Below are 17,433 nucleotides of genomic sequence, written 5' to 3'. Positions count from 1 at the left end.
GGCAGTTGATCAGTATGGGAGAGCGCACACTACGCGGATTCGATTTGGCCGATTCTTCATACAATTTAAAATCGGGCACACTATCGGCCAACTAAAAATCAACGGTGTGTCAACTCTAAATGCCAATTTTTCATACAAACTAGAATCAGGCCTATCGGCCAAGCCAACTAAAAGTCTGTGGTTTGCGCCTAGGCTAAATGCATGCATGTGAAGTGAATTGTTTAGGCGTGTGGCTATTAGACCTTCCAACTGGTGCTTCTTGGATGTCTGGTGTCGATAAAAAGCTTTCAAAATTCAGATAAAACATTTATTTGTACATACACTTTTTAAATATCTTTTGTTCGTGATCTTTGGTATATAAAATAGAATATAATATTGGAATATGGCCACAATACTTATGAAAACTACTTAATGGAAGTTGATAAAAGTCAGTCAATACAAAGTGTAATTGGAAATTCAGAATACAATATTAAATTGATAAAATATGTGTTGCCTTTAAATTATACATATTTATTTATAGTAATAATCTTAATAATTAAACTTAAAATACTTTGTGCTTTAATCTTATACAATTAAAAGTCTTTTTGAAATGATTATTACATCCATGGAAGAGAAAATATCATGATTACATATATTGAAAAATATTAATTAACTAAGTCATTATAAATGAATGTCGCTATGTAGGCGTCGTATAAGTTACGCATTCGCCGAATGACAAAGAACGGAAATGCTTCGGCGATGCAAAGATAGTGGTGCCAATTATGGAATGGACATCCTAATATTCGTCATAGTTGCTAGCTATAAGCATAGCTATTAAAAATCAAGGTTTAAACACATTGTAAATATTTTACAATCTAATCTCATTTGAATAATCTAATAAAATGATACATAAAAGTTACAAATAACTTATAATCAAATTTTGTGGAGAGAGGTTTTTAAAATTCCTGTCAGGAAAAGGATCTAACCTCTAGGTTTATGGAAGATCTTAACAGTTTTCACCAAAAATATTATATCAGTCAGATAATCTATTATAAATATCTCAAACTAGAGCCAATTTTACTGAGAAGTATCAAAGTATTAAAATTATTTATTCCCAAACTCCCAGGTCCTAAACTAGTTATACATCATAATGGAAATCATAGTCATCTGGCTCCTCAGGTATCTGAGGAGGGTCTTGGGGAATATCTATACCTTCAGCATCAAGCAGCCTAACTTTAATATCCATAGACAACAAAGTCTCCAAGTCACATTCAAATGATTTGCTGGACATTTTCTCTTTTAGCAAAGCATTTATCCCATCCGTCCAGTAATCAAATATCTGTTCATCTGGTGCCACAAAGTCCAAGGAAGGTACTTCTGCTGACTTAAGAATCAAAGAAAAAGCTAAATGCAGGTTTATCTTTCTCCCTTTCAAGTCTTTCATATGGGGACAGTCTTTGCCTACAACAACACACTTTATTTCTGCAACTGGCAACTTGCTGCCCAACTCCTCTAAACTGGGTGTACTTTTTTCGTCACAGTCACCATAATGTAAAACTTTGTGGTTAGGTGATAAACGGACAAACCAAAACTTGTCTTTTATCCTTTGTGCTCTTGGGGAGTACTTTTTGAATCTTGTACCACCAACCAATACACCAAGTCTCTGCTGTTGGATCAAGTCAATTATTTCAGGCGTTATTTTCTCTTTCAATTCCACAATAGGCCTTGCATGAGACTCCCACACTTCCCTGTTGTTGCGTTCCTGTTGCCATATTTGTGTGATCTCTGAGTATGTGAGCTGGTTTATCCTTTGTCTGAACTTGTCAATTCCTTTGGGAGCTGATAATAGTGCCCGATTTATCTGTTCCCTGACTACACTAGACACCTTTATGAAGTCTTCTGTTGTTGCTCTCATTTCCTTCCATGTTTTGTTGAGCAATACAATACAGATGCAGAATAACTCTTCAAAAGGATGGTCATGGGTGAAAAACAGAGGGTGGTATGTCTGGCCCTGTTCACTGGGAGGCTCCCCAATGTGAAGAATGTCACACAACTGCTTGATCAACTCAACACTTGTCTTGCCAAACGGACACTCATGCTCATCCGCACGGCAGCTGTTTTCTAGAACAATCTTTGTATAATCCTCAGGATAATTCCTAGCAAAATAAAGCATACAATCCAATGCTAGCACCCCAGGTGGGACTTCATTGAAATCTTTTATTGGATCAATTTCACATTTAAATCCAAGTTTTTTGAAGTCCTTTGAAAAGCTTCCCAATTGACGTCTTGTGGTTACCTCAATGTTGAAATTGTTGTCATTTTCAAAGGCAATTTTCCTCAATTCTTTGATTTTTTCTTGGGACTCTTGCTCCTGGGAGTCTGCTCGTTGTCTCATTTTGGGCTCCAACAAGCCAAGCATGAGTGTTTGGAGCACATAAAGTTGGTGTGCTAACTCTGTACCAAGTGCCTCTTTGGAAGCATTCTTTGAGAATTCACTTGCACCAATAAGATTTTCATAAATTACATTCCGAACTTGCTTAGATGCTAATGTTGCTGCAATGGCTTTCTTTTTGGTATGGTCTGCTTTGGAGAATATGGCGTTAATAAGGGCAATAGCATTCTGTTGTATGATACTGTCCTGATACGGGTTTTGCAAATGTGAAACTAAACTGGGCATAGTAATTTCCTGTTCAACATGTTGGTTTTTCCCTGAACTATTGAGTACAATGTTTTCAAGTATGGAGAGGCATGACTGGATTACTTTTGGGTCTTGTGTGCTTGTCTGATTGCTGATGAAACTGGCCACTTTATTGATGAACTGATTTTCCAAAATATCCCACGAAATAATGCCATGGTCCATAAGTTCAACAAACGTCACGAGAGCGTACTTGAGGCAATTGCCTTTGAATCTGCCAGTTTCGATGTTATTTATGATCAAAGAGAGACCTTTTTTGTTAATGAATTCTAGTGCGAATGTTAAATCGCTGCTTAGAGTTGATAACTTGGTCAGCGCAGCGGTTTGCTCTGCTTCGGATCCTTTGTTGATTTTAGCCAAGATGTCCTGCACTGTTTTCGCTGGGGACTGCTCCAGTCGCAACACAGACCCATTTTTAATCTCGTTGCGGTTTTTCTCTGTTATATAGTTTTGGTTATTGCTTTCGGAGAACTGCAGCGCGTAGTTGTCGGGGTCAAGGAGACCCCACGGCTTGCACAGGAGCTGTATGATACTCGACAAGGGCTGACTTTGATCGAACTCTATCAGCTGTGGCACCTTGTCGGGCGCATTTAGCATTTCCACAGCAATTTTCAAAATGGTCGAATCTTTCTCTTTGGTTGCCGACGGCATTTTTATTGGCTTTGTAGACATTTATCCACCATTTGTTAAAAAATGTAAATCACAACAACTTCCACCACACCTCAAAATTATGACGGAATCTGACGGAATCCGATTGATTTGACTTGACAGCAAAATTTTGTGTCAAATTTTGACAATTGTATATTTTTAAATTTTAGACATGGCCCTTACTTCTACAATTCCGTCAAAACCATCGACAAAATGAATCACATCTTAAAACTTAAAAAGATCCGAGAATCTTCGAGTATTTGCTTATGGAGTGGCAATTGGTTGACCATGACCATGTGATACGTATCATTTGATTTGGAAGCCGATTTTACTATTCAATAATGTGTTCAATTCGTATGTAGGTACACGACTCACTACGGCAAGATGGTCATCTTTGTCGCAGAGTGGCTAAGAATTCTGCTTCGCCAGAGGTTGCAGGTTCGATCCTCGTAGTACTTACAATGTTAATTTTGTGTGCATGATCTTATTTATATGCATTGGTCTGGTATTCCAGATTCGTAAACGTAGTATTTTTACACAGGCAAATAGAACTTTCATATTTAATTAGGTATGTTTACCGTTGTCTTGTACCTTATTATCTACATTATTATTTTTACTTTATTTACACTGAAAGTTATGTATTTAGGTAAATATAGCTTGTATTACCAAGACTGTTAACTATGTGAATAAAATTGAGGCCACAAGTTAAGATTAATTTAGAATCAGCTACAGGGCTAACAAACAATTAGGTTCAATACAACCGTAACACGAGTTGTTAATTAAAATCATTACGTAGGTCTTTAGGACGCTATATAAGTCACAATTCACAAACAATAAGATAAAACATAGCTTGTATTGCTACATAGAAAAACTGAATGTTATTTTATATCAGCATCACATTATTGTATTAAGAATGAAATTACTTGCCATAAAGTGGTTCATTATGTTTATAACGATCATGTCGAATCACAAAGTTCATAGTTTTCGATGCGATAGAAGACCGTATGGAACCACCACACAGTCTTCTCCAGCTGACGGTAGATTCGTGCTACAGATTGTTGGTACCCACAATGCGTACTTGCCAGATCAACTTTACACTGGTAAGTGTTATTTACTATCTAATCACACCTCATTAAAGTTTAGTTATGTTAATAGGAATGAATGATACTGAAGCTTTAATAATTTATAAAATAACACTGGATTTGTTTGATTGGTTTTTCTATTAGTTCAAATAACAGAAACCGATGGTGCGTCGAGGTTTACTGGGTTCATGATATCAGCGGAAGGAGACTTGAAGCCAGATCCGCGAAACCCTCGCAGGATGATCACCCAATATCCTGGGGAGATTCGTCCGCAAACTTCAAATACTGCGAAGTACAGCGACCGTTGTTTATATTCCGTTGAACACACAATCGCTTCTTTAAAAAATTCTGTTGAGGTAAGAAGGCAACTATTTCTTAGTGCTGTCTTCTCTAACTTTTCCTTCTTGATGGATATTAAACTGTGTTTATATTAGGTGTATTGGAAAGCTCCTCCATCAGGCAGTGGCTGCGTCACTCTCCGCGCCATGGTAGCGGAAAATGACAATGTTTGGTTTGAAGATGGGTCGCCGTTGACTCTACGCGTCTGCGAAGATACAAGGCAACCAGACGATCTCTCCCTACAGTCAAATTACAACTGCCAAGTTTGCGATGAAGCTAAATATGAGGTTTATCCATACGCTTTGTGCTTGTAAAATAATATTGTATGAATACAATACATTTATAAGAAACTTTGTTTTGTACCTAGATTTCTTTCACGGGGATATGGTCACGTAACACGCACCCACGGAACTTCCCGGAGAACGATTGGGTTCCAAAATATAGTGACTTAGTTGGAGCTTCCCACACCGCAGATTTTATTTTGTGGTCTCCCGGTACCGTCGCAACTGACGGCTTGCGGCAACTGGCTGAACATGCAAATTCCAGCAAGCTTGAAGAAGAAATTTTAGAAAAGGTAGGTGAGGTATTTGTATTAAAGATACTTGCTACATTAAGTATAGCAAAGACAGAATAGGTAATCTAACTGATCTTTCAGGTAGGCGATGGAGTGCGTACATTAATAAAAGGTAAAGGACATGGCGACCTAAAGATGAATATGCCGACATACGCATTTTTCCGGAGTGACAAAGATAACCACATGATTAGTGTGGCAGTGGGAATCTACCCTTCACCGGACTGGTTTCTTGGCATTGCGAGGTTTGAGCTGTGTCAAGAAGATAACACTTGGCTCCAGGAGAGGGAGTTAAACTTGTTCCTGTGGGATGCTGGTACTGACAGCGGTGTTTCGTATGAAGTGAGTGTAGATTAAATACATTTTTTTGTTTTTATTAAGTTTGTTATAAGTTTTTAAGTAATCATCGTTACTTATTTCAGTCAGCGAATATTGAGACATTCCCACAAGACGCAGTAAATCGGGTACAAATGAGCTCCTACGACAAAAACTCTCCTTTTTATGGTATAGACATAAAAGACGTGCATCCGTTTGGAATACTCAGCATTAGACTTGTTAAAACATACCACAGGCAATGTGAGGAAACACCAGGTAACATGAATGTCAATAACGGTAATATTGACGAATTGATTTTCTTTTAAATAATTTCATACTACTCAAATGTTTTTGAAGAAGGAGAAGAGGGTGGGGAAGATGCCACGGGCGAAGAGGAAAAATCTGAAGAAGAAAATGGTGAATCAAATGGCGCTGAACCTGAAGAACCTTCCAGGTATCAAAACCCAGACCTAGATAGCAGCGACGACGGGGGGTGAGACTATCTACCAAGTTATTGGCACAGTGACCATTTTCATGTGTCATTATCATTACAAAACTCTCCTGGGACATCATTAAGTTTTCCGTTTATCATTCATCTTCATTTTCCATCCATCGATAAACATAATATTTATCTAATCCTTTAACCACTTGATTTTCAGCATAATTTGTTCATTTTATTTCTGTACTCGTATGTGCCCTTTTGCTAGTTTATTATTACAAATTGCGCTTTTGTTTAAAGTTCGGAAATAGTTCCAAGCGTAGACCCTGAATCTTCAGAGGATTGTCCAATGACACCTTGGGAAGAATGGAGCCAGTGTGAAGGAATTTGTGAGAACAACAAAATCAAAGGGCTCAAATGGAGGGTGCGAAACCATATAACACCTCATGTAAGTTTATGGACCTACCTAAGTATACTATAGATTAATAGTCTTGCACATTTATGACCCTTGAGGTACCTATACGAGACCTTCGCTATTACCAACAACGAAATTAAATTCAAAACCGGATTAAAAATATACTTTTTCTCAATGTGACCATTTAATTCCAGCATGGAGAAATTCCAAAATATTGCAAAAATCATTTCGAAACCTTTGAAAATATTGAGTGTGAAGAAAAATGTTCGGAAAATGAAGATGATATTGCTGGTAAGTTTGTGCCTATGCAACTATTATCAATACGTTTGATATCTTTTATTATAATTATGTTATCGTATGACATTTTAATTTCAGCCCAGAAGAGAGTTATGGTACCCGTGGTATCTGGTAAAAAAATATGGTCGAAAAAAAGAGATCTACCTAAAATAACAAATAAGAATAATTTATTCAATGTAATCTAGGTATTAATCTAAACTGTTGTTATTCCGCAGTAGTATGGGAATTACCTATCTGCTCTTAAGTGGTCTATAAAATTATGTGTCTGAAGTCTAAATAGATTAAATTTTTATTGGAAAACATGTTTTATTTATGTTTTTTACACGAATCGACCAGTTCTGCGTATTGTTTTCGTGGTGATCCTACTTATTTTAGGAAAAAAAGCAACTGATTACCAAGTACTGCACATGTAATTTGGAATAAAGCTCATTATCGCGCGTCGTGCGAATTAGTACACTGCGACGAAGTAAATTGGCTAAAGGGAGATGAATAATGAACTGTGACACACAATTTAAATAACCTTATTAATGGAACAGTTGTGCAGTGTCGTCCAATTGAGAACCATCTACATTCCGCTAATATAGCCGGCGGTGGTAAATTCAAAGTTTATTTTTAGTCTCCGCATAACGATGTCAAGAAAAGTGATTAATTCAAAACTATTTTTTTATTTGATTTTGGGTAAGTTAAAGCTTATGTTATTTAACTATTTCTGGTGTTCAAGTGATTGGTTAATTAAGTAAAGGTAAGTTAAATCTTTGAATTAATTTGCGTAGATTGATTTAAAAGTAACTTATCTATTTTTCAAAATGAACAACTTTTAAGAGACGAGATTGTAGCTAATACTAGCTCAATATGAAGAGGTATAGAAATGACTTCAAAATTAGTAGGTAATGTAGAGCAAAGGGGTATATTAAAATCTACGATGATTAATTCAGATAATCCAAACCGTTAGTTTTAGGACCGTGTTTTCGGTCTTCGGAAATAATATAAAAATTGAAGACCTTTTCGACTCACAATAATTGTTTTTATTTTTCAGGCTTTTTCTTAGCATCGATTGTAGTAAAAGAATGTTACTGCCAATATGAAATGTGCGACCGGCGACCCTTTGATACCAACACCGATCCTTTGCCGCCGGACGATAGATTCGCATTAGAAATAGAGACCATCACCGAGTTGTATATCCCTCTACGCCGATATAATGGTAAAGTAAAATAAATGATATTACCAGCGGTTACTCAACATACCGCTAGCTTTCGTTAAAAGTCGCGGATTCGATCGAATTTTTGTGCCTGAAAGTAATTTCAGTGTTTAGTGTAGGGATTTCCAGACCCAGTAGCAATATTTGAAATAATATTTATAATGTATGTCGAACTCTAAATTTTCATTATCTGATGCTTACCGCTACTTGTTTATTTTGCGTGCGACTCGTTATTTGTTTTTTAACCGATTTTCAAATCACTTCAGATACCTAATCGTATGTTTCAGTTCGATTGTATTCGAAAGATAACAAGACAACATTCATGGGGTTCACCATATGGCTTCGCGAAGACGAGGTTAAAAACGATTTAAACTCGCGAAAGCCACATCGCTTGGACCCGGGCCGCCTGCACCCATCGCCCGACTCGCCCGGGGGAAAAGCTCGCCCGCCATGCAACAACACCGTGATCCAATCGGATATTACGCCAAAAACATCCGTGAATGTAACTAGAAATCTACTAATTTTATTGATTCGTAAAAACGTTGAACAACCGCGACGAAAATAACTATGTCCCGAACCGAAGTATAAGCCCTAAAATAGTCTAATTTTAATTGATGATTGTTTTTAATAGGCTAGTTTCCTAAAAAAATTTTTTTAGCCGTCATGTTTCCAATATTTTTATTTGTCAATCTAACAAATAATTACATAGTTATGGTGCGTTGAAGTTCCGCACGACGTCACAACGTGCGGCACTTTTATGCACGCATTGACGTCACGGGCCTCTTCTTATGAACTTTGGCGCGCTTTATCTCTTTCAATTTTCATTAGTTTGAAAAAGTGAAAAATACGTGTAGAGTAGGTATTTTTTGATAAGTTAACTGACGGACTAATAAAACTCTTGCTTTTTGACCCAGGAAACATCCCTATTGTGATTGTAAATATTAAAGAGTTATTTTAATTTGGAATTCAGTATTTTGGGTCAATTTATTGCACCTACAGTTAATTGTTTAATTACGTGAATAAATATTTTAGGCTCTATGGATTGCGCCGAGGAAAGAAAACATGGTAGGTGACCACTGCGTGATGATATACGCTATTGTAGCTATAAAGCCCGACGTTTGGTATACGAACAAAGGCCCGCTCTCGAAGCGAGTCTGCGAAGACAAACGAGACGCCGACGATATACAGCCCACGCAGAATGACAACTGCCAGGTGTGCATGGAGGCGAGGTATCAGGTAAGAACAGTCATCAGATTTTGATGCCCCTTTGCAGGTGGGTGTAGTTTGGTATCCCCACAAAAATATCACACAGTATGTTGTATTTCTTCCCTTTTATCTACTATTTCCAATAATTTATTAACTGTTGTTTCTAGCTCACCTTCCAAGGTATGTGGTCGTACAACACGCACACTGAAATGTTCCCCATATTTCAAGAGCAGGCCAGGTTCAGTGATGTGGTAGGGGCATCACATAGCAAATACTTCAGCGTATACAAATATGACTCGGAAGCTAGCGCTGGCATGAAGATGCTGGCTGAACAGGGAAACACGACGGAGTTGGAAGTCGAAATACAGCGAGAGGTAATTAAAACTCAAACTTTTCAAATAAGTATTGTGTAATCTCTCTCAATTTCTGATGGAATTGAATTTAATGCAAACCAAGAATTCGAGAGTATTCATTATTATTATAAATAAATAATGCAATATAATTACTCTATCTCCAGCTCGGGCGCACCGTCCGCACTGTCATAAAGGCAACAGCACCCGCTAAGACCAACCATAAAACCGTGACGAGCTTCCGTGCCAATAAAGACAATCACTTGGTTTCTTTGGTGACGGGCATCATGCCGTCTCCTGATTGGTTCCTTGGAGTCGCGGATTTGGAATTATGCAGAGAAACGCCCGATAAGAGAAGCGAATGGGCACAGACTGTAACTTAAACCTTTACCCCTGTGATGCTGGGACTGACAGTGGAAAGACATTCGAGGTGAGGTTCTTAAAATGGTAATATTATTTAGAATTTAATTTAATAATATTGTTCTAATAAAATTCAAATTTTAAGGCCCCAAATGATGAGACTTCACCACCGCAACCAATTGCCACCGTGGCCCTTATTAAGGACTTGCCCCCGGGGAAAAGAAAAGCCTTTGCGAGGGTGCGATTTGATCTCGTCCGTACATACCCAAATCCGAGTTGCACGACAGAAAACTCCATAACAGGTGAAGAAGGTAATAAAACCCGAATAACATTGTTCTTAAAGTTTGGGGATACCACATTTTGATTTGATTTTAGGAGAAGAAGAAATTACTGAGGAGGAACCGGACGATGGCGATAATTCTAATGAATCTCCTTCCATAGAGTCTAACACAACAACTACAACGTAAGTTCTTAAGAAGTCGGTAAAAAAATGCTATAATCACGAGTAAAATGTTAGATCTTAAGTAAAGGACATAATTTTTCTATAATTTTATTTTTTACTGAATATGATGAGCTTTATTCACATTTTTGTAGTGTTGGTATTGGTATTGGTTGTTTTGTCTTAATAATAACTTTTCTTTTAGTGAAGTTACAGTCGCTCTAGATCCGGATTCATCACAGAGCTGCCCAATGACTACTTGGGAAGACTGGTCGTGTGACGGGCCCTGTGAGGAGGGAAAGAGGGTGGGCATGCGCTTCAAGTATCGCTACCACATCGTCGATGGCGTTGTTATAAAATATGGTAGCCCGGTGCGTAAATGAGCATAAAAATATTTTACGCCTACATGAAAGTTTTACTTAAAATAAATTTTATTTTATGTTTTTAGAACTCCGAAAAAAGGGTGGTTCCTAAGAACTGTCTGTATATGGAAACATTTCAAATAGAGGATTGTGAAGAGGAATGCACTGAAGAAACAGTCGAAGGTACGGTAGTTTTATTATAAACTAGCTTTTGCCCGCGGCTTCACCCGCGTGAAATTTAGTTTGTCACAGATCTTCATAAATTATAGCCTATATGTTATTCTGGGTTATAAACAATAATACTGTAAAGTTTCATCAAAATCCGTTCAGTAGTTTTTGCGTGAAAGAGCAACAAACATTCAGACATCCAGACATCCAAACTTTCGCATTTATAATATTAGAGGACTACATTTGTGTGAATATTTTACAATGTAGTTCATCAAAACAAAGAAACATTCATAATATTAATTTTGTCTTTGTTTGCATTTCAGAAGAAACAGAAGCAACCGATATTACCGAAGATGAAAATGAATAAACGAAACAGAAGCAACCGATATTACCGAAGATGAAAATGATTAAACGAGTCGGGAATATCCTTTCATTCATGTTTGATGAAATACTTTAATGATTTAACATTTTTTTATTTGTGAAAAAATGTGATTTAAAATAAACAATTAAAACAATAAGGTCTTTCATTTATATTTTTGTCTCAGTAAAGAGATGAGACGAAATCATATCTGGCGCAGTAATGCATAACGCGTGAGTTATGTCGGTAGAGCTCGTAGTACCTTCAGATTATGGTCATGACACTTTTGGCTGCGTGTTGTTCATGATGCCACGTAACGGNGGTTTTTACCCACTACCCATCTCTATTTGCGTTTAGCCACAACGGTGTGGGAGAAAAGGTTAGGAAACGTTTAGGTAAAAAACAAACCGGGGTGGAATACAAAAAAGGATGAGGATCAGGTTGGAAGGTGAGAAGTTGAGTATACAAGAATAAAATATATAAAGGATAGGATATTAATAGTAAAGTTTAGCAAACACAGTATCTTAAAAATGTGTGACCCAATGTTAGTCAGATTGTCTATTGTTTACCGCCAAGTGTCCAATTAAAGCTGGTCCAAAACCATAGTAAACTGTGAAAAAAAAAAGTTGACGTCATCCATCCGATCCACAGATTAGAGAGTGATCCGATCCCATTGCTGCATTTCTGCCAGCAATTTTCATGGAATTATCTTTATTTTCCCTTTAGTATGCTAACTAAACAGCCCAATCCGACTTATAAACGATTTATCGGTACAACTCTAAAGGCTGTTTTTATCGCAGAAGCATTTGGTATTGCAGTTTCTTACGGATTGTGGTACAAGCTGAATACCGAGAGGGGTAAGTTTCAATTTTATTTGTACGTTGAGGAACAAAGAATGTTACTATTTATGTCCTTATTAAAGGAATGTGGCCCTAAATTAACCAATAATCGCGGTGTTTGATCAATAACACTTTCAAAGATGTCATTTTCAGTCGCACCTGACTCGTGTCTGACGTAAGACAGCTTTGGTTTACATATTTATTTCGTGACAATCGGGGTCTTATTCCAGATTTTTTTATTTACATTACAGATTTCCGCTTGTACATGTACAAGAACTACAACTTAGTTCTAGAAGGATATTATCAACTCGGTGAGAGAATTGCCGACCACAAGACGCGAGAACTGGACCTGAAAGTTTGGACTAACGAAGGGAAAATATAAAAAGCGGTGAGATGAGCATTGCTATTAGAGCCACTTTTTGGGTGATGACCATTGGCGGAATAACTTATGCACTGTTCAAGGTGGTCAAACCAAATGATGAGCTACTTAAAGAGGTCAATATTACTTTCTTTACAGTATTAGTGGTCACTGATGTTTATTAACTGGGTTGGATTTTGTGTTGCATGTTTGTGTTGTTTTGTATTGATCTAAAACAATTAAAGATGTTCCGTAACAAAATTATCATCAGTTGCCTTTGTGGAGAAAATCTAAACTTCAGTCACCATAAAAAAGTATAAAATTAGTGTCATTGGTCATTATCATTCGCTTCCCTGTCATATAAAATCATCAAGGTTTGATCGTCTAGTTTTGTTACTTTTAATTGTCTAATTACATTCAAGTGAATTTTTTTACAGTAGATTTATATTTTGTTAACTTTTATTTCAGTTTGATCAAGGATCTAAACACACAGACACCAGGAAATTGTCCCGTGAAACTGTAGCTATATTGAAAGAGGCTGCTAATCCAGAATCTGATATAAACAAAAAGATTGAAGAGTTGTTAAAAAAATGAGTGACAAAAGTAGCGTATTAGAACGACTAAGCAAGAGAGATGCACAAAGACTAGAAAAATTACAGAAGGCACACAAGGCCAGGGAACAGGTAGATGCTAGCGACGAAAATGAGGATTACTTCTCTGGAGCCTTCAAAATGAAGTCTGAATACATTGAAGACATGTTGTCCCAAATACCAACAATGGAAGCCAAGGTCCTTCCTTCCCACTTCGACAACATCAAACGAGAAGCTAATGAATTACAGAAGTATGTCGTCACATCCTCCTTTTTCTTGAAAGAATTCAATATGCGCAAATACTTGGGTATTGTACAAAATCTGCAAACTAAATGTTATGAATTAGAAGATATTTATGTCCCACGCAAAAAGTTTGGTTTCTCTAAGAAGAAGTTGCCCAAATCACATACAGAGAAGCAGAGTTCGTTAGATGAAAATGACGGCGCTGGCAAGACAGATAGCAATAAATGGGATGAGAAACTCTTTGGTTTCGACTCCTTCTCAAATAAGGTGCTTTCTCTTGAAAATGATGAATTATTTCAGCGGGACGTGACGCTGCGTAACTTAAAAAATTGTACAGTAACCCTGAAAGGAGTTATGGGCACCTTGCACATGAGCAATTTAGATAACTGCATAGTGCTTTCTGGACCAGTGACTTCGTCTGTATTCGTAGAAAAATGCACAAACTCGAAAATTGTAGCTGCCTGCCAACAGCTTCGCATGCATAGTTCTGTGAGATGTGACGTTTACCTCCATGTGACGAGTAAAGGAATTGTTGAGGATTGTTCTGAAATTCGGACTGCACCATACAACTTGTATTATGAAGACTTGGAGAAACACTTTAACATGTCATCTCTAGATAAGAAAGTGAATAATTGGGATTGTTTAGATGACTTCAATTGGCTGGCTCCTGATGTTCCTTCTCCCAATTGGTCAGTTTTGGATGTCAAGCATAGAGTAACCAACTGGGATGAGTGGTGGGCAAAAACTCCACCCTTGTGAGAAACACTCAGAGCACAAAAAATGGATTTCACTATGAAATTCTTTGTGCTCATTATAATATTAATGTGGTACACAAACATTATGCAATTTATTTATGAAAAATTTTCTGAGTTCTTTGCAAGCAATGATTAGGATTCAAAGTTATGGAACTGCTTAAATTGTCATCTTTGTAATATAAAAATATTGCCTTTGTTTTTACTAAGAACCAACACTTATTAAGTACTAACAATGAAACTAATAAATATTAAAGTGCTCTTGCAATTTGTATAGTTTTATATATAAAAATTGTATGTTATAAATTTTACCATCTATTTGGCCTGTGAATAAAATTTCAAATTTCAGAAAATTGTAATGTAAGTAGATAGATTTGTTAGCATCTTCTCTACTAAAGATCAATGAAGAAAACAGCTTAGTTAAATGTCAATAAAGCCTACGGTAGCATTTACTAAATTGAATAAATTATGAAATAAATATTTAATAAAACATTCATGTCTTTTAATTAATTTATTTATTGAATATTATGTTTAGAACTACCTATACATACATGTAGGGTTTATAAAATTTCCAAGATGATCACAGTAAGAATTTTATTGCAATAAATACATACATCCACTAGTTCAATTTGTTTTTCTGAAATTTCGTTTTCTTATATTAATTATTATTTGCTTACACTTTGAGGCTTATTATAAGCTTTTACTTAATTTGAATTAATATAATAATGTCAGTTAGTGCTTAAACTATTTCCAGCATTCTATTTTTATTATAGAAGATACCAGTATAAAATGTTTGTAGGTATTTACATTTATTTCACATCATTTACATTTATATTGTTACAGTTAATTTCGATATCAGTCTAATTTGTGACATTCAACTCATTATAATATTATTTGAATATGAAATTTTCGTTTATGAATACGTAAATATCTTGAAAATATAATAATGCTGCTGAAATATTATATGATATGATATAATGATAATAACTTTAAAATGGACCGCTGAAATTAAATTGCGTCAAATACAATATTCTTTATATTGGGCCAGTATACTTAAAAATGCATTTTACATGATTATTACATTTTTAAAGTGACTTTCTAGAAACCTAACTTTATAATTCATCTTTCATTGAAATCGACTGAGTAATTATGAAAAAACATACCTAATTTTGTTGTTAAAAAACTTTCTTTTCTATTAGCTTCAATTATTTACCTATGCTGTTATAATGGAATGATGTATAATCAGGCAAATTATAGGATAGATAAAATAAAGTGACCTTTCTCAGTCAATATCTTTACATAACTTAAAATAATCAATATAATAGAAAAAGGTCTTCATTCTAAATAAATGCAAATAAATTCATAGTCTCTTCTGGTAAGTGAGCATTATTTTTTATTTTACTTATTTAATACATAAATAAAACGGAAAAACATAAAAGAGATACGATAGATAGAAAAGATTAAGAATCAGGTAACTAAAAGAAATATTACTTAAATTAAATTAGTTATTTATTTACATTTATGATATCTTTAATGGCCATACTATTTTAGTAAGGCATACCTATTTTAGTAGAAATAACAGTATTTTTATGAAATGCTCGCGGTGTTATGTCGTTATGTCTATTTAAATATAATTCAAACTTCTTAATATTATAATACAAATAAATAAAATACAGATAAAAGTTATTAAAATGCATAAATAATTTTCAATTCATGATGCTTTGAGCAAAAATGTTTAGAATGTTACAGCCACAGCACACCAGTTTCTGTTGCAAAATCGCATTTATTAACATTCATCATCATTTCAGCCATAGGACGTTCACTGCTGAACATAGGCCTCCCCCAATGCTTTCCATGTTGCCCGGTTGGTAGCGGCCTGCGTCCTGCGCTTACCTGCTACCTTTATGATGTCATCGGTCCACCTTGTGGGTGGACATCCCACGCAGTTTTCCGGTATTACCATTACATGAGGCATATCCACATGGTTTAATTTATGTGCTGTAGACTGTACAATACTCCAGTTCAAGTATAAACTTAAAACTACAATATAGTAAAATATAATAATAATAATTATTGCTTTAAATCACGTAAATTTTGATACAGATATTATGCCGATGTTCGAGCATCAATTAATAATATACTCTAGCATACATAATTATGTAGCACTAATATTTAAGTAAAATGTTTTTGAGATTCTACTCGTATATGCTCAAAAAATGTTTACTTCATAATTAAGTACAAACTTAAATAGCCAATAAATGCTTGGCAGTGAGTTATAATTGGCGATTTTACGTTTGAAAACTTTATAGCTTACTCCCATTTCAATGTTATTTTTCCTTTTAGATAAAACGTGTTTCGAACCAAATGGATGTATGAGTAAAAATTTGAGTATTGATAAAACATCTCTATATCTTGTGGCACAATATCTATTCTACAATATTAGCATTTTTTACACCCCTTTTGGACTGAAGATGTACCTTTTTAATGAAATTTTGTCTATCAATACATTTTAATGTTAATGAACAATGTAATAGTTACCAAATATACATACAATACATAATATTATGAAATGGGAAGCATTGCTAGACAACTACGTCCTTATCAGCAATTAAACTTACTTAATGGTTTTAATATTAAAAATACATCCCAAATAAATTGAACCACGTTTAAATCAAATCGGTCTTGAATTTTTCTTATCATTATCGTACCTATACTTCCAAAATGACGAAGAGGAACTTTTTTAGATGTCCCACGCATCTGAATTATCTAAAAAGAAACAGGTATTTTTGTAGAAACCCCTGTTAATTTCCCAAAATTTTGAATTCATTTCAACTCGATAAAGGCAGTACCATCTCGAGTCAGAGACATAAGACGTAGTACCTACCTACCTAAAAGAGCATCACATCTTATTTTACATTTTACTCAGTAAATGAACAACTAAAGGCCCGATTCCACAACAATAGTTAATATTCAGGGTGTAAAACCAAACAGGGAGCGTAGTGAGAGTTTACAGCTAAGCGTCCACTTGTCGGTATCGTACGCAACGGACGCATTGTACAAAACATATCGTAACGGATGTGCGATGCGTACGATGCGGACAGGTGGACGCACTTATATGAGTTTCTATATAAATAATACTACGATCCGTTGCGTGCGATACGTCCGATGCGTACGATACCGACATGTGGACGCTAGCCTTGCATCAAACGTCGTCATTAGTGAGCGTGTAAAAAAATTACATTAAATGTATGACGGATTGTACAGCGCCCCAAGCGGAAACTTTCAAGAACTAAAATTCTCATATATTTTTTTAACGCGCTCACTAGTAAGGACGTTTGATGTAAACTCACACTAAGGCCCAGAACAGACGGTGAAACGCAACTGCAACGAAACTGCAACTTTCTGATGATTCTGATGAATGAAACTGGAA

General features: G+C 35.7%; 4 protein-coding genes across 7 annotated transcripts; 3 read left to right on the top strand and 1 right to left on the bottom strand.

Moving 5' to 3' along the window:
* Window positions 1-349: 349 nt before the first annotated feature.
* Ced-12 (engulfment and cell motility Ced-12) lies at window positions 350-3,435 on the bottom strand. Its single transcript, XM_028301128.1, has one exon. The coding sequence runs from the start codon at window positions 3,344-3,346 to the stop codon at window positions 1,118-1,120; it is 2,229 nt and encodes a 742-aa protein (XP_028156929.1). The 5' UTR covers window positions 3,347-3,435; the 3' UTR covers window positions 350-1,117.
* A 611-nt stretch (window positions 3,436-4,046) lies between these two features.
* On the top strand, window positions 4,047-7,262 carry LOC114350345 (spondin-1). Of its 3 annotated transcripts, none has more exons than XM_028301113.1 (10): window positions 4,047-4,422; window positions 4,549-4,760; window positions 4,839-5,030; window positions 5,111-5,317; window positions 5,399-5,656; window positions 5,737-5,905; window positions 5,987-6,083; window positions 6,369-6,516; window positions 6,678-6,774; window positions 6,859-7,262. In XM_028301113.1, the coding sequence occupies exons 1-10, from the start codon at window positions 4,236-4,238 to the stop codon at window positions 6,963-6,965; spliced, it is 1,674 nt and encodes a 557-aa protein (XP_028156914.1). In that variant the 5' UTR covers window positions 4,047-4,235; the 3' UTR covers window positions 6,966-7,262. The 3 variants fall into 3 exon arrangements, with proteins under 3 accessions (XP_028156914.1, XP_028156913.1, XP_028156912.1); XM_028301112.1 differs by having other exon boundaries at window positions 4,050-4,422; window positions 5,990-6,122; XM_028301111.1 differs by having other exon boundaries at window positions 4,060-4,422; window positions 5,987-6,122.
* A 52-nt stretch (window positions 7,263-7,314) lies between these two features.
* On the top strand, window positions 7,315-11,340 carry LOC114350346 (spondin-2). Its single transcript, XM_028301114.1, is given in 12 exon segments — window positions 7,315-7,458; window positions 7,817-7,981; window positions 8,266-8,480; window positions 9,011-9,214; window positions 9,352-9,558; window positions 9,702-9,909; window positions 9,912-9,964; window positions 10,040-10,205; window positions 10,270-10,357; window positions 10,539-10,704; window positions 10,782-10,878; window positions 11,187-11,340. Coding segments are annotated over 12 exon segments (1,662 nt in total). The 5' UTR covers window positions 7,315-7,409; the 3' UTR covers window positions 11,231-11,340.
* A 519-nt stretch (window positions 11,341-11,859) lies between these two features.
* Window positions 11,860-14,428, top strand: TBCC (Tubulin-binding cofactor C). 2 transcript variants are annotated; one of them, XM_028301117.1, is made up of 4 exons: window positions 11,903-12,078; window positions 12,312-12,555; window positions 12,887-12,980; window positions 13,034-14,428. In XM_028301117.1, the coding sequence occupies exons 2-4, from the start codon at window positions 12,454-12,456 to the stop codon at window positions 14,008-14,010; spliced, it is 1,173 nt and encodes a 390-aa protein (XP_028156918.1). In that variant the 5' UTR covers window positions 11,903-12,078; window positions 12,312-12,453; the 3' UTR covers window positions 14,011-14,428. The 2 variants fall into 2 exon arrangements, with proteins under 2 accessions (XP_028156917.1, XP_028156918.1); XM_028301116.1 differs by having other exon boundaries at window positions 11,860-12,078; window positions 12,312-12,448; window positions 12,887-14,428.
* The last annotated feature ends 3,005 nt before the right edge of the window (window positions 14,429-17,433 follow it).

The sequence above is a fragment of the Ostrinia furnacalis genome, unplaced genomic scaffold (genome assembly GCF_004193835.3).
Source record: "Ostrinia furnacalis isolate ACB-3 unplaced genomic scaffold, ASM419383v2 OfSCF0868, whole genome shotgun sequence".
NCBI classification, from domain to species: domain Eukaryota; kingdom Metazoa; phylum Arthropoda; class Insecta; order Lepidoptera; family Crambidae; genus Ostrinia; species Ostrinia furnacalis.
Note: the sequence above shows the minus strand (reverse complement) of the source record. Positions and strands in the feature narration are given on the sequence as shown.

Bases quoted from the DNA above. Each gene is read 5' to 3' on its own strand.
- Ced-12 (XM_028301128.1), bottom strand. From the start codon at position 3,346: ATGTCTACAAAGCCAATAAAAATGCCGTCGGCAACCAAAGAGAAAGAT.
- LOC114350345 (XM_028301111.1), top strand. From the start codon at position 4,236: ATGAAATTACTTGCCATAAAGTGGTTCATTATGTTTATAACGATCATG. The intron at 5,657-5,736 runs GTGAGTGTAGAT...TACTTATTTCAG, and splicing joins ACAGCGGTGTTTCGTATGAA to TCAGCGAATATTGAGACATT. The intron at 5,906-5,986 runs GTAACATGAATG...ATGTTTTTGAAG, and splicing joins GCAATGTGAGGAAACACCAG to AAGGAGAAGAGGGTGGGGAA.
- TBCC (XM_028301117.1), top strand. From the start codon at position 12,454: ATGAGCATTGCTATTAGAGCCACTTTTTGGGTGATGACCATTGGCGGA. The intron at 12,556-12,886 runs GTCAATATTACT...CTTTTATTTCAG, and splicing joins ATGATGAGCTACTTAAAGAG to TTTGATCAAGGATCTAAACA. The intron at 12,981-13,033 runs ACAAAAAGATTG...GTAGCGTATTAG, and splicing joins TAATCCAGAATCTGATATAA to AACGACTAAGCAAGAGAGAT.